At 38.4% G+C, this 17,196-nt stretch overlaps 1 protein-coding gene and 1 long non-coding RNA gene across 2 annotated transcripts in view; both read right to left on the reverse strand.

The window, feature by feature from the left end:
* Nucleotides 1–16,825, reverse strand: part of LOC110835845 (uncharacterized) — a 171,399-nt gene extending 154,574 nt beyond the window's left edge. Inside the window, exon 1 of the mRNA XM_087351905.1 lies at nucleotides 16,750–16,825. Coding sequence (XP_087208031.1) covers nucleotides 16,750–16,759 — 10 coding nt within the window. The 5' untranslated portion in view covers nucleotides 16,760–16,825. The remainder of the gene's footprint in view (nucleotides 1–16,749) is intronic.
* On the reverse strand, nucleotides 1,710–12,906 carry LOC110835846 (uncharacterized). The gene is made up of 2 exons (XR_002545034.2): nucleotides 12,846–12,906; nucleotides 1,710–2,000 (listed from the first exon to the last, which is right to left on the reverse strand). It is a non-coding gene; the product is annotated as an uncharacterized LOC110835846 (long non-coding RNA).
* Nucleotides 16,826–17,196: the final 371 nt, after the last annotated feature.

Here is a 17,196-nt window from a genome sequence, read left to right on the forward strand (position 1 = left end):
ATTTATTGGCCACAACATGTGGACGGAAACGAAACACTGTGCACGTGCTCACGTCATGTTCTTTGTGGGAAGAAGGAGGCAGAATTATTGCAGAGAGCTCAAATACCTATTTCAAAGCTGAACAAGTGTTTGACTTTAGTGCAGGTTCAAGTGGCAATCCACTTCACACTACTCGATGACCTCCTGACCCTAAACAGTCACGTTATGCCATGTGGACGTGACCTCCTGTTAACCCTATCCCACACGCCAAGAAAAGACGTCGTATAACACCCAGTCCGGGGTTTGCAACTAGTGGGTCTTGTGACGTGTTAACAAGACGATAAATTTTATTTTGTGAGTTTTCTTTTGGGACAAAAATTTTTCATTAAAAACAGAAATTAGTGAAAGTTTATAATGATTCTGCAACATATATTAACACCATCTAGAACATGAGATGGTAAAGTTGCGTCATATTGCGATATAATAAATATATATTTTAAATCTTGTTATTAAATATTAAAATATTACAATAATTAATATTTAAAATATTTAAAATATATCAAATGATATTCTTTATCGAAATTTTCGATTTACATTAGACCATCATTTTTCACGACATGTTTCAGTTCCTAAAAGAACTATCTTCAGGTGAATATAATTATATAAAGATTCAAATCAATAATAACTTAAATACAATTTCTATATATTATTTTAGCGTACATTTTATCAGATATCAAATGATATTCTTTTCCAGATTTTATTCCATTTTAATAACATACTCGATGTTGTTCTGTATATGTACATCATGCTCAATATGACTTTAGTGTGGGTGAACGTTTTTGGTGTTTTTTGTATCAGCCAGAAATGTAAGTTGTAGAGGAGTTACATCTGTCTGGAAGTATTGCCGTGTTTGAACTGAAAAATGATGGTCTAATGTAAATCGAATATTTCGATAAAGAACATAATTTTATATATTTTAAATATTTTAAATGTTAATTATTGTAATATTTTAATATTTAATAAGAATTTATTGTGATTAGACGGACAAGATTTAAAATATATAAAAAAAAATATATACCCTCTAGAACGTAAAATTGTACAGAAAGGAGTCTTTTATTTTAATTAATTCTGATGCTTGAATAAACATCTTGTCGCTGGTACGCATTTCAAACTAATAATTGTGCAATTCAGTGACGAATGTTTGTACTACGCTGTGTCTGTATTTAACCATCACACTTATTTATAAGTTTAAATCAGTCAAATGTCAATCAAAAGTTTCGTAAAATCTAAAGTTTTAATTCTTAACATTCAAAGCACAGCTCAAAGAGAATTGAAAGGGACGTGCGTTTAATACGTGTCTCCACACAAACTTTTTCATTTCTAGTCTCATTTGATCGAAATATATGACGAATAAACAGACACCGAATTATAGAATTCGCGCGGCAGACATGTTTCTTTTGGTACCACGAAAAATAAGGATGGAAAGATGGCCTTTTTTTTCGAAAATTTATGAGGGGCCACACATTACGAAACATTTTACCAATCTTCCACGTCCGACAGCGACACGGCCGCCACGTGGTGTTAAGTTTAATAGGAAAATAACGAACTCCATGGAGTACAGAGCCTTTTCGGAAGATCCGATTACGCTCTGTTAGTCAAGAAAATTCTGTATTTTACGAAATCCAAAGGCTCGTCTATGTCAAAATGAATTCAGTCAACGACGTCCAAAATGATTTCCTCAAGATCTATTTTAATATTATCCTGCAACTAAGTCAATACAGTTTCCAATCCATAATTCTGCACGCACTTCTCATCTCCCCATGTGCCCTATATTCACCGCCCATTTCATATTCTTCGAGTTCATTATCAAGATAATATTTGATGAACAGTAAAACTTCTGATGCTTCTCACTGTGCAGCTTCGCCCTTGATCCTGTCACTCCGGTCTCCTAAGGTCAGCGAGTTTGCTACCGCACTCTTGCAGTTACCGGAGAGACGCGGAGGCTTGATTCACCGACGATACTAAAATGCGAATTCATAAAAACATATTTTATTAGCCTGAAGAATTCCTTTGGTACACTAAATCCAATTGAAAGATGAGTGTCTTATGGGCTCGTCCAAGTCAAGTGGGTATCCCTAAGGTGCAAAGGGAACGTACCACAGGAGAGCTCCCTGTTGCTTTGCCCGTAACCCCTTCCGAAGACAACTTCGCGGGCTTGGAACCTCTGCGATTCCAACATCTCAAGTTAGATCACATGTGAAGGACTGAGAGAGTTCCCTAGGGGCATAACCACGGGACTACGCCCCCTTGAGGACAGCGTGATACGGCTTTCCACGTCTGCTCCCTGTAGGACGTTTTGGTCCTGTAGTAGAGTTCAAATATTTGGGAACAACAATAACAAATCAAAATAATATTTACGAGGAACTTAGGAGGAGACTAAATTCCGGAAATGCTTGCTACTTCTCGGTTCAAAATATTTTGTCTTCCCGTCTGATTTCTAGGAACTTGAAAATTAAAGTATACAAAACAATAATTTTGCCTGTTGTTTTGTATGGGTGCGAAACATGGTCTCTCACTCAGAGGGAGGAACACAGATTGCAGGTGTTTGAGGAGGATATTTGGGCCTAGGAGAGAAGACGATGGGGCATGGAGAAAACTGCATAATGATAAGCTTAAAAATCTGTACTCCTCCCCCAGTATTGTCAGGGTGATTACGTCGAGAAGAAAAGAGATGGGAAGGGCATGCAGCGTGCATGGATGGGACAAGAGTTGTGCACTGGGTATTGGTTGGGAAACCTGAGGGGAAGAGACCGCTGGAGAGACCTAGACGTAGATGGGAGGATAATCTCAGGCGGGATCTATGGGAGATAGAAGTTGAAGGAGACTGGATTTTGTTGGCCCAGGACAGGGTCCGGTGGAGGGCTTTGGTTAATTCGGTGATGAACCTTCGGGTTCGGTAAGCCATCTGGTTGGTTGGGTCCACTATTTGGGAAGCCTGAGGGGAAGAGGCCTCTGGGGAGACCTAGACGTAGATGGGAGGATAATCTCAGGCGGGATCTATGGGAGATAGGAGTTGAAGGAGACCTAGGAAAGGGACCGGTGGAGAGCTTTGGTTAGTTCGGTGATGAACTTTCGGGTTCGGTAAGCCATCTAGTAAGTTAGTTAGTGACTGGGCTTCAACACTGTGGGCATCCTCCAGCATGTTTGTACTCAGGGTCTGTGTCCGCAAGACCACTTCTTTATTGTAAACATATTTGCTCTCTCGTGACTTCCACCACGAAGGGTTAGATGTCCTTTGAGCCTGAAAACCATGACCTTCTCCACGCATGCGGCTGGAACGTCCCTGAGAGACTCAGACAAACTTGCTTTTTTTTTCTCGTATCCTGCAACCACTAGTTTCCAGTCTGCTTTCCCTCGAGGTGCAGCATTTAAGCTACTGCTGTGAGGAGGCACACTTCGTACAAATAGAATAAAGTGGAATGAAAGACAAGGGATGAGCAGGACACGAGAACAAAGCGTTGGGTGCGAAGGAGAGGAACAATTAACCTTGATTAGGGCCGACGGGGAAGCAGGTTGAAGCCTTCGTCGATATCATACGACCCAGTCTCTGAGGCTCGGTTTTGTGTTGGAGTTGTTTACAAATGATTCTGCGATGTTTGAGATTGAAGTGTATTCCATCTGTCATTTTGTGTGTGAAGTCTGACCTATCATTCGGGATTTCAACCTTAGTTCTGCTTAACTTGTATGCACGTTTGTGATGAATATATTATGTGGGCTAACTTATCTTTCTAGTTGTCTCCGTCATGTAAGTAATTCTGTTCAAATGAGAATTCTACTTGTGTCTTATTTTTGAAGTTTCGTACCTCCTTAACGTGAAGTGAAATTATGTTGTGTCTTTGACATATAAAGGTTTGCCATGGGTTAAAAAATGTTGTAGAATTCTGTTATAGCCGACGGGCTTTCTCAACTTCCTGCGAATAAACTTCGAATACGCAGTATTTTTCATTTGTTTCTTAGAATACTGTTTGCTTTTTACGTCGTATAAAAATGGAATGCACACAGTGAAGCGGGAACCAATGGGCGAGATTAATTAGCGAGGCCCCTTAAGAAAAGATTACATGTAAAGCATTTTATGTGATTTAAATTATTATAATTCTAATGGTTTGAAAAATTCCTCTCCACAATCGACATACCTATTCATGATTGTCATTTGTTAAGTTACAGCCTTAATTATTGCTTGAACTCAGACGCTCTGTTGTTTTAAACTCACCGGTTTAAAATTTTCTTCCGAAACCACAATCCTGTTTGACACACAACATCGCACTGAACAAAACACACAGCCCTCTAACTACCACAGCTCAATTGCGACTGACTTATCTTCCCCACAAGTTTCTTGGTCCTACAATAATAAAAACATATTTAAATTAAGAGCATCTACAGTCTCGAGAAAACTGTGTCTTATTTACATAACATGAACATATAAACCCAAACGACAACGCCACTGGTTGAACTCCGAATAGAACATCATTGTTGGCGCAGTACGAAATGATTGTGCCGTCAACAACAGAATCCGGAAGTCGTTTATATTGTCGTTTCCTGTCCACTGGCTTTCATAGAAAAATTGACAAATTCCTTTTCCACTGCTGACAACATCAGCTACAAATATACGTAAGCCAACAATATAAGGAAAGAAAGGCAACTCCGATACAAGCAAATATAGGTGTGAGGCCCACTTCAACCACCCCTTCACCCCCCCCCCTTTATGAGTGTATAGCGACCGCAAAATTTCACCAATGTTGTGTTTTGCACTTCCTTCTGAGCATATACTGTCACGTGACTTTGTCAGCCAATCAGCTCCAGTCACTTTCTGTACTCTCGCTCGTGTAGTTGATGTATGAATTTACGTCAAGCGTGGAGAGACGTCAACACGTAATATCACCATGTTGCCAAAGCGCAAGAACGTACGAAGCTTGTGTTATATAAGCTTTGAAGATGTCACAAATTGGATTAAACATTCTCTCTACGTCCACGTCTATCACTTTGTCGCGTTCAATTAATCTAATCGATCTGACTTCTTCGATTCTTGTTAAGTGTGAAATTAAACGAGTCCCTCCGGTGCTGAAGCGTTGTTGTGTTCTGTCATTCCATTAGTGCTTTGTTTTAATTAAAACTGCTTGTAACGAAGCTAGGTTTCCGTTGTGATGTGATAAGACTAATTATCCCGTCGCTGTAATTCCTGAGGACGAGTGCAATAGTGAGTTCTAAAGAGGGAGATCAACTACTGTTCTCTTATCTTTATTACTTTCAGTCCAGCTCAGAGGACATGTATATAGGAGCGGAAAACATCGGTGATGGCTGCAGTCAGCCTGTCAAGAGTATTTGGAGGGGAAATGAGGGAAATAAATGACAAAAGGGAAATATTGAAGAAGATGCGAAATAGAAACAAAGGACCGTCGGACCTTGGGGTGGAGGGGGGGGGTCTAGCTGTGAATGGAACAATGCATCACGGGGCAAAAATATGTCGGTTGAAGGTTCAAGCCAGATATGTGGAGTAGCGATCGGCCCAGTGAAGTCACCAGGTAGTTCTGTGAGTCGTCGTCAGCGCGCAGCACTGCACACTGTTCAGACGAACAGACAAATAATTGGAACTCGCAGTTCAGTTAATTAAATATATTAATAATAGTTTTCTTTGTCTGTTAATTATTATTCAGCTGCTCTTCTCTTTCCTTTGTCGTGTTAAAGAAACTAATGCAGTGGTTAGAAGCAATAGAAGTCGCGTTATGATTGACGTCAGAAGTTTAATATTATTTTCAATTTTTTGTTAACCAAACCATAAAAAAATGGGATAACCTTGAACAGGAGGAGGTGAAACTTGTCGAAGGAAGAAAATTCAACCAAATACGTAAATGAAAATGTAAGAAAGGAGAGAACGTTTTCTAAAATATTACTTAAAAATTCAGGATTCTCACATAGAAAAGATGTAGTTTCAAGGCAAAAACAACGTTTATAAATTTCTGTGATTAAAAAAAACAGTTTTTCGAAAATTCTGGATGAGCCTCTCAATTTCATCACTATCATGATCTCACCGGCTTCACTTTCTTGAACAACCTGTGGTGGTGACCACAGGCACCATCATGACGCTTACAATAATACACTAAATCTCAGTCCGATAAAATTGAACCGCCATCTTATTATGTTCTTAACCAAACAAGTCTGAACGGTACAAGAAGTTATGCATTAACAGTAGAACAGTCAGTAGATAGTTTATAAATCCTCTTACATCTAACATTTACTATAAAAGCACCGAAATAGGACACTTGTGACAAACTTAAAGTAAACATACGTCTTTCTCTCTCTGAAGGTCTGACAAATATTTACCAACACGTAATCTTGCTGATGCTACTTACCTGCGAAATGTTAGAGATAAGGAGATTGCTGTGAAATATTAAACTAAAATCACTGTGATAGAAAATATGCCAAAGTGCCTTCTTACTCCTGTGATGGAAATATCAGTTTCTTTCTACAGACGAGTTTGTGGACTTTCAGCGACTGCAGGACGCCATGACTGGAAAAGTGGTGAGACGTGGATTCATGTTGAATGAGAAAACGGCCGGTAGAGGGGAGAATCAAACAGCATTTGTGTCGCCAACATCTGCTGAAGAAATTAAGCCTCCTTGCGAGAAACTTCTCGTAAGTTCTAACACATGTAGAGGACAGAACAAATATGTGTGGAAAATCGCAAATTTTTAGATATCACTGGCCACAAATTATTTTTAAAAGGAAACACACGCTGTTGTCACCACCATGCATGGAACAACTCGTGAGACAGAATTCTTCCAGTTCAGTTTCCATTAATAAAAACATTATATTGTAGCATTCCGATTGTAATTTTTTCAATTCCATTATTTATTGCCATCCACAGAACAATTAATTTTCATATATAAATTAGTTCACGGCATTTTTACGACCTGCTTTGACGTTAAATATGCCGTGTTTGGGTCATTCAAAGTTATATATATAGTGCGCCAACTTTTAATTAATATGAAATGTTTTAAACGGAAATATTTAAGTCTCAAAAATAATATTCGTAATATATTTTTAATTTGAGCCGAAAGTAGTGCTAAAGACAAGTTAGGTTGTAAGGACTCCCTAGTTGAAAATGTCGCGTATTGGAGGCGTCGAGGAAGATGTCACGACCTATTCTGTCTTACACAGGACCTTCTGCAATAACAAGAACGAAGGTCTCTCGGACCTTAAAAATATAATTCGTGATTTATTTAATGTATCTTGTAGGAATCTTCCTTTAAATGAAAACGTGACAGATTTTCTTCCAGTATTAATGGAGACGGTGAAAATTTATGTTAATTAGTACGGATTAACACGTGACTAATTTACGTGTGTTTTTTCAGTTAGAGCTATGGAACATTTCTGATAGCAATTCGGATATAGAAAGGAGCATTAACTAACTAACTAACTAACTAGATGGCTTACCGAACCCGAAGGTTCATCACCGAATTAACCAAAGCCCTCCACCGGACCCTGTCCTGGGCCAACAAAATCCAGTCTCCTTCAACTCCTATCTCCCATAGATCCCCCCTGACATTTTCCTCCCATCTACGTCTAGGTCTCCCCAGCGGTCTCTTCCCCTCAGGCTTCACAACCAATACCCGGTGCACACCTCTTGTCCCATCCATGCGCGCTACATGCCCCGCCCATCTCATTCTTCTTGACATAATCACCCTGACAATATTGGGGGAGGAGTACAGATTTTTAAGCTCGTCATTATGCAGTTTTCTCCACGCCCCATCGTCTTCCCTCTTAGGCCCAAATATCCTCCTCAACACCCGATTCTCAAACACCTGCAATCTGTGTTCCTCCCTCTGAGTGAGAGACCATGTTTCGCACCCATACAAAACAACAGGCAAAATTATTGTTTTGTATACTTTAATTTTCAGGTTCTTAGAAATCAGACGGGAAGACAAAATATTTTGAACTGGAATTTAATCTCCTCCTAACTTCCTCATGAGTGTCATTTTGATTTGTTATTTTGTTGTTCAAGGAAAGAATATGACGTTCCAGGAATTAAAATGAGAAGCCGAGAATAGGGACAACTGGAGAGCTCTTTTTGGGCAGAGCAATGGACCTGTCGTAAGACAGAACACTGAATAATAATAATAATAATAATAATTGTTGTTCCCAAATATTTGAACTTTGTAACCCTTTCAAAGGATTTATTAGCCACCCTAAAATAATTTTGCCCGCCTGTCTTCTGATGACGAGATACTAACATGTACTTAGTTTTTTCTGAATTTACTTCTAGCCCCACTTGTCTATTACTTTTTGTTAAAGTTGAAATTTCTGACTTAAATATGATTGTCTCTGTGTATAAGACTTATATATGAAATATATAACAATTTACTGTCAATCTTGAACCAAATTAAACCAAGACGTTCGGTTAAGAAATGATGTATTCCTATATATAATCCTTTGAACACAACGACCAAGAAGACATTTCTCGTTTCTTTATTCTGTGTTCGGAAGAACTTGATGGATCTAATCCACTATTTGCTTACAATCCAAATCAATATCTTTCAATCGAACGTCACACGAATGGCTTTGTTTTAAGTCGGTTCCAGATTTAAAGCTCGAAAGAAGGTTGAATATCTTCGAGATTTTACTTGCTTTTAATTTCTCTTGGGAGGAACTCTCAAATGTCATGTCTGCTTTCAGTATGTAAATTATGCGGCTAAAAATTGTTAAACAACGTAACACAAGTTTATAAATGCTAGGTATAACCGCATCACCAATCTCACGCTTTAGGTAGATTAATTTCACGTATATATTTTTTTAATTTTCTGTAATTACTTCTAAAAAGAACAGGTCACCAAAAGTCTTAAGTATACAACAGGTACATTTATCTGCAACCACAAGATTTTTTAAACTCTTTTTTCGTTTCAGAGGCACAGGAAATGTTTTAAAAGTTACAAAAACTTTTGTGAAGATTAAAGTTACATGACGCTGAATAAATGTAACAAGTAAAATGGATATATTTTTTTTTCCCTTAATACGATATTTCAGTCCCTTGGGCATGCGCGCTGAGAGACTGCAGAACTAAGGTACTGAGTGACGTAGAAATGAAGTTCGAACTTACAGACCGACTTCTGTTCACAGATCCCAAGGGGTAAGTCCCCTAAATACATAAAACTTACTTTCAGTTGTACAAGAGTAACGCTGAATCAGATATTCTGGTTTATCCACTAAAAGAAATTCGAAAAAGAAAATCCCATATTTTTTGTGGTCTACACTACAAGTTGTGCTAACATTTAATGCTGTTTAACATCGATTCAGTATAACTCTCATGTTACACGAAGGTAATACCAAATTTTATCGACTTTTTACAGAAATGGCTCCTCGTACATAGGACTTGTAAAAAAAATTGTACCATCTCTGACTGGTTCGTGTATCTAAAGGAATCAACCACCATTTCAAAATTATTTAGAAAATGAAGTAGAAAGTAATTTAACAAATAAAGTGTGCACATATTATGAAATTTAATAGAATATAAGTAAAATAACTGTAACACGTTCTAATGCCAGGGAAGAATAAGAAATAAAATAAACCCTCAAAACAGCTGATGCGATCAAAAATCTGGGTTAACAGCCTCCAAAAACAAAAATAGGGGGGAAAACGTATAAATTATCTGGTGGATGTCGCATCGGCCGACCACTGCAAGAGGGTAGTCCCCGAAGAAGCGAAAAGTAATTTGTAAAAATTAGTCGAATGAAATTTTTACCCGATTTAACCCAGACGGAAGCCCGCCCAACAGTTATTTAGAGTCGAAGATATTGGGAATATATTTTATAGTTGCCTGTGAATTCGGTTCCAGACACTGGAGAATGGTCGCGTTCGCAAAGCCCACAGACGCAAGTTGATGACGTACTCGCTGATTGCTTTCTGCAACTTCTGTTTGAATGTTTTCTGATTAAGTACACTGTCAGACGTCTAGTTTTGTACGGATATTATTGGCTGATAGAAAAATTACACGAAGTATTTATTGATGGCTGCAATAAATTCTGAAATATGTGTGTTTACAAATAAAATCGTTTGTCTGTGGAAACATTGGAACACGAATTTTTTAATCAGAATGCTGATTAGCAAAATTTCACGGAGAATTCCAGAAAAACCTACTTCCCTCTCACTTCTAGCCTCGTCAATGCAACACAAATAATACAGTAATAATTTTAATGATGCCATCTGTACACTTACGTCACATCTGATCTGAGACGTACGAAATTTCGAGCTCTTGATTTTTGTTTCACAGAGGTCTAGCGGTTAGAACGCCGGCCTTGTAATCCTGGGGGGTCTCGGGTTCGATTCCCGGCGGTGCCCGAATTTATAACTTGTGTTGGGCAAGGCCGTAGTCTAGGCAACACGGAGTTTTCCTCCGGGGGCTTCCCCGGTTTCTCCGTGGCATCCCAACAATTACTCCATTCACACACAGAAGAAGGCAATGGCAAACCACTTCTGGATCATCTGCCAAGAACGTATATGAACAGGTCCCAGTCCGAGAAAAGGATGGAAGGATCCTGTTCATATGGACCTGTCGTCAGACAGAACACTAAATAAATAAAAATAGTGTGCAGCATTGGAGTTCACTTTTCACTTCCCTGTTTTCCGCGAAAATTGTGTTTATTTTTGTCGTTCGATGTTTTTCAAGAAATGAGGCGATCAGAAGCTATGAAGTTACGAGGATTAGCAGCGTAAGTACTTTGAGGGAAAGAGCGAAGATTTCGCAGCGGAGTCTTTGAAGGGGATGTCACTATCTCGGAAACGGAATAGAAAAGTTGCAGTGGCTTTTGCACCACATACAAAATTCGCCAGAGATATCCTCTTGGACTCCCTCTTAATTGGATGATGTCACCAGTTCTCTTACTCCATAGCACGGTTTAGGTTACATTATATTTTTAATTTGGAGTCTAATATATGCCTGCAGGAGAGAATACGATGCTGTTTAAATTTTTAACATCCAGATGCATCCAGTTTGCATAACCACAGTCTTCCTCACAACCATTTGTGGTTTGATTACACATTAAATCTGACCAATTTGGGGCTTTGGCTTAGAACTTCATAGTCAACAAACTTCTCCCATCGGAGATTATTTCACTTCACGAGCATCGAACACGGTACTGCGCGCCTGCTGTGCCACTCCCAGTCACACACTCCTCCACTGCCCACACTGATTTCACACGGCATTGCCACGCTGTTAATTGAACATTCTTGCTTACCGGTTTTGCACTTAACTTATCGCAGTTTGTTCAACACAAACTGACCCCCCTGCTCTACAGAGTCCTTATTTATACTTCTTGTAATTGTTACACACACGTTTCCAGTCTTTTCCATCAGCTTCTGAAATATTCCACTTGAGCCCATATGTTTGTAGTGAGACTCTGACTTACAATACTCATGTATATAATAGGTCACGTATAGGTCAAAGTCATATGGAAGTCACGACAAAATCAGTCGAATTGTTTGCGAGATACAAGTCTTTAAGTTTCTCAAGGTCATTTGTTATCACGCTTATTTCTGCCAAACCGTAAGTGACATTTTGGTCATACTCATGTCATAATTATTTCGCTAATAGGCCAAGATCATGTCGAGACCACGACAAGATCACGCAAACCGTTTGAGAGTTAAAGGCCTGAAATATTTCAAGGTTATTTTATAGTAATATTCTCTCACGCATATACGTAGAGGACTGAAGGAATCTGAGTGACACTCCTAAAGTCATTTAGAGGTCACAGATAATTCAAGGTCATACGAAGGTCACAATATAAACACAGTGGCTAAGTTAGATAGGGATATATTACGTTACGTTAGGTTGGGTTGGGTTAGGTTAGATTAGATTAGATTAGATTGGGTTGGGTTAGGTTAGGTTGGGTTAATTTAGGTTAGTTTAAATTATGTGAGATCGGATCAGTGTGGGTTGGGTTAGGTTGGGTAAGGATAGGTTAAGTCAGCTTGGGTTATTTTAGGTTAGATTGGGTTAGGTTAGGTTAGTTTAAGTTAATTTAGGTTAGTTTAAATTTTGTGAGATCGGATCAGTATGGGTTGCATTAGGTTAGGTTTGGTCAGGTCCACGAAGTTTAATTTTCAAAATCACATTTTGCACATTTATTGTCCTCCAAATTTCTTCCGAACTGTAAGTATCTGAGTGAATGTACTCATGTCACGTTGAGGTCACTGAAATGGTGATGCCTCACACATACCAAATTTCTACCTAAGTATCCTGTTTAAAAAGTATCTTTAGTAGTGCGTAAATAAGCAGCAATACCACATTTCATACCAGTAACATCAATATTATTTAAATTCTGATGATAAAAACCATAAACGTACCATGTGATTACTACCTAATATTTCGGCCCCTTTAGAATATCTTGAGCTAGCAATGAACTCAGTCACGAGTGCTCTCTGTGTATCGTAATTCAGTCGTTGTATTCACTAGTAAATGGTATTATTTAAGATAAACTTTTATATGAACAAAAAAATATTAAAACCAAATAAAATACACTAAGCCCTACAACTTAAAAGTCTGAAACAGCTGTAAGCATATATTATGAGATATTAATTACGTGCTTTAGTCCTGTGTTCTTTGTATTGGAAAACGTGTAGACATAACTTAACAAAAATTCATGAATAACTTATTACAAAGGAATTGAAAAGGTTAAAATGTGCGGAGTTTAGTGACATTTCTTACAGTTTTACACGTGGCCGGCGTACGTAATGTATACTGAATAACTGAGGGCTGTTGGAAACGCGGAAAATCACATTAAGTGGCATGTGCTACATAGAAAATGCAAAATACTTACCCCTAAACGAAGTGCATGCCACAGCTGTCGGAAACAAACTGAGTCGGAGTAATGCGAGAACTACGACTGGGAACGATCAATTTGTATTTCATATATTGAATTATAGAGGTCGGCGTAAACGTTATTAAGCAGCGTACCTGTTTTGTAGTCATACAAATTAAACGTTTCCAATGTATCGAGACATTGACTTGTTTGTCAGAAATTGATATTTTTTAATATACGAGTTGCGATCGGAAAGTTTTTAGACTGCGCCTATAAAAACCCGTACACTTATCTCAGGTATTAAATTAATCCATCACCCTCGAAGTAGTTCCCCTGGGAGTGAACACAACGATCCCAGCGCCGCTGCCAAGCCTGGAAGCATCCCTGGAAATCTTTCTTGCCAGCCTGTCAAGCACCGTCTGCGATTCTGCCTGAATCTCTTCTATCGTCTTAGCTGAATTTTCATCTTTGGGAAGAGGAAGAAGTCACACGGAGCTTAGAAAGGAAGTTGGGGTCGGTTCTTGCAAGATCTTTGAGCTCCTGACAAACGAGAAGTCGATTCTGCTTCTGGTCCTCAGACAGGAGCCTTGGCACAAACTTGGCTGCGATGCGTCGCATGTGGAGTTCTTCCTTTAGAATCAGCTGACAAGTCCCATAGCCTATCCCAACAATGTCGCACAAGTCGTTGATGGTACGACGTCGATCTTCGTGAATGGCCTGCCGAATCTTCGTAACATTTTCGGGTGTTGTGCTCGAAGATGGTCGTCCAGAACGCTCGTCATCATCGACAGAGGTTCGGCCATTTTTAAAACGTGAATGCCACACAAAAGTTTGTGCACGACCCATTGCGAACTCCCCAAATGCTTGCTTTAGCATTTCATAGGTTTCCGTAGCCGTTTTGGCGAGTCTTTGGCAAAATTTGATGCACACGCCATTCCGAAATCGCAGGAGGGTCGGTGTAATGCACTACCAAAACGCCCGTAACTAAGAAACAAATGCTAATTCGATGATGCTGGCTGGCACACTGATTCACTATGAATGTAGGCCGCACCCACTAGCGGCAGAAGCTCGTACTATATCCGGTTCGCCCGCTATTGACACAGTCTTGAAACTTTCCGATCGCACCTCGTATCTTGTAATTATTGAACTGATGACCCGCGTTCAGAATCTGGTCAGAATATTCTGTCCTTTCGTTGCAATTAAAGCCCATACTTACTTATTGTACGTAATCCTAAAAGTATGCCCAGTTTTTAATTTTGATATTATCGTATGGATAACTAACTCTTCTTTAAGGTCAGATATTATTTTCTAGTGTGTATTAAGTTTGGGATGATATTTTGTGTTGTCGCCTTTGAACTATTTGTTGAAGGTGACCAGTTTATCAGGTATATTGTCTTTGTTCGTTGATTAATTACGTTTATGTTCATGGTCACGTTGAATTTGATCCAGTACCCTAATATGGTGATAACTGTTGATCGTTAAGAATGTAATCTACTGCTTGTATTTATTTTCCGTTTCTGTGGTTAAAGTCAGGGCAAGTTCTTATTCTATTGATCATATACGGGTAGTTTATACCGGCAGTAGGATGACAAAAATTCTTATGAACCAGAATTTGGATAGCCTTGGACTTTCTGTAAATCCTAAATTACAATTGCTCATGGGCCCTGGTGATTCTCAAAATGCATTTAATTTTGTTGATTGCCGGTTTAGTGTTCCATAGGAAACTAACTTCAGATGTAACCTATTCGGTCAAAATGAGTCGAGTTTATACTCGTGAGATTAGTGACATTAATGGAATATCACCGGTTTGTCTCTAGTATGCAATAACTGTGTTTATTTTATATTTCAAATACCTCATAATACGTTCTTAACGGACTTAAATTGGTTTCAGTAAGTTTTTATTATTTTATATTTTAGTGTATCAAAAACAGTACTTTTTATCATCAGTAACTAGCACACCATACATACGTAATACGTTACACAGTGTGCTTCATGTTTGAGTTAATTCCCCCTTGAAGACAGTTTATAGGGACCGAAACATGTGCTGGGAATCATATGGTGTATAACTGTTTTGCATTAGAAGAAATTTTAATGAAGTTGGTGTTGTATTAGTGGTATTAAACAGTTTTATTCTTGTGTATTGACTGATTACTGAAGATCCATCTTCTCAGGAGTCTGCACGGAGTTACATCACACAAAAACTTTATCATCTTCACTAACGTGAGAACCTAAACTTCATGATGGGCTATATATTTACTTAATTTATTATATTAAAATTAAATTATTTGGTTATTCCGTCAAATCACAATGTATTTAAAATAAGATAATTAAAATATCATTCTGTGTTCCATATCGAATAATCGATTTACAATTGGAACAGTTACAACATGTTTCGGTTTTATTAAACCATCATCAGGTGTAAAATTATATTAAATTTAAAACTCAATTATAATTTTTTACAATTTTTTCGTAGTGTAGTTTTTTGGAGGTCGTGTCTAGATATTTTCATATAATGGATCAACTTTATTGTTTGAAGTGATGCTTTTGATGTTTACATCGGTCAGAGATGAAATAGTAGACAACGCATAATGTGTCTGGAGGTGATCCAGAAGTATTACCGTATCCAAACAAGGTTTATTACTGATGATGGTTTAATAAAACCGAAACATGTTGTAAATGTTCCAATTGTAAATCGATTATTCGATATGGAACACAGAATGATATTTTAATTATTTTAATTATCTTATTTTAAATACATTGTGATTTGACGGAATAACCAAATAATTTAATTTTAATTTAATAAATCACAATATGACGCAACTGCACTATCTTAATTTATTATATCTAAATTTCTCTCATAGGTTCATTTTTATCGCCATGATCCTGCTTTTACGTCATCTGTAAAGAGCCCAAGATGCATTGCCATAAATACTCATGGCGCTTGAATGTTTCTGAACCAAATTGAGTCTAGCAACTTGGTTTATTACTTGCACTGCTCCATTGTAATACAGAATTAATCGAAGTGTCGAATAATTTTAAAACTAACAGTACGTAAACTAAATTAAGCTTCAATACAGAACTTGTCAATTTTGAATCTTTAAATATTGTTTTGTCTTTATGGAAACAAATAGGCCCCTTTTGAATGTAAAACACGTAGAAGTTTTCAGTTGTTCAAATGTTACTTGGTGATTATATGAGACGATCAGTTGATCAATTAGTCGTTTGTTAGTTTGTGAGCCATTTGTGAGTAATTCTCACAGCGAGTGACTGAGTAAGACAGTAAGTCAGAGAGTCAGAGAGGTAGTCAGTAAATAACTTAGTAAGGAGTGAACTTTTACAGATTCAAGACTTTCTCCCTCACTGGTGCAGAATTTGGAGTAAAATTCTTTGCCATTTCTTCCCCGGTTTCTCCGTGGCATCCCAACAATTACTCCATTCACACACAGAAGAAGGCAATGGCAAACCACTTCTGGATCATCTGCCAAGAACGTATATGAACAGGTCCCAGTCGGAGAAAAGGATCGAAGGATCCTGTTCATATGGACCTGTCGTCAGACAGAACACTAAATAATAATAAGATGAGGTGGTCTAGCGGTTAGAACGCTGGCCTTGTAATCCTGGGGGGTCTCGGTTTCGATTCCCGACGGTGCCCGAATTTATAACTTGTGTTGGGCAAGGCCGTGGTCTAGGCAACACGGAGTTTTCCTCCGGGGGCTTCCTCGGTTTCTCCGTGGCATCCCAACAATTACTCCATTCACACACAGAAGAAGGCAATGGCAAACCACTTCTGGATCATCTGCCAAGAACGTATATGAACAGGTCCCAGTCCGAGAAAAGGATCGAAGGATCCTGTTCATATGGACCTGTCCTCAGACAGAACACTAATAATAATAATAATAATAATAATAATAATAAAACTTACCTAACGTCATCCAAGATATTTCATGTTAATTTTCACTTGCCAAGAAAAATTTCCATGCCCACGAAGTTTTCCGCGAAGACTGAAGAACGTGTCTGCGAATACTTGAAAAAAAATATGCGATGACGTCATGGTATTATTATATAACCATTTAACGTGTTAGACACGTCCAATCAATACGGTTAGTCTAAAATGTTTTACGTGATGTTAGTGGTTCGTTTCGAAAGCTTTCACAAACACAAGGCGGGTTTGAATAAAATATGAGGCGTGCGGATACAATTGTTTCGAAACCTGAGTGGGATCTCGCTCAAACGAATCATGTGACGCCTGGCGTCATACTGACGTCACGTCCTGTGCGTGGGCGAGGCGCGTTGACGGAAACAAGAATTGTTTAAGCTTGAAGATTGGGGCTGCCATTCAATTCAAAATAGTTTTTCTTTCTGCCTCTTG

The sequence above is a fragment of the Zootermopsis nevadensis genome, unplaced genomic scaffold, assembly GCF_977971745.1.
Source record: "Zootermopsis nevadensis isolate Lab colony 2312 unplaced genomic scaffold, Znev_1.0 Znev_ptg000020l, whole genome shotgun sequence".
In the NCBI taxonomy this organism is placed as follows: domain Eukaryota; kingdom Metazoa; phylum Arthropoda; class Insecta; order Blattodea; family Termopsidae; genus Zootermopsis; species Zootermopsis nevadensis.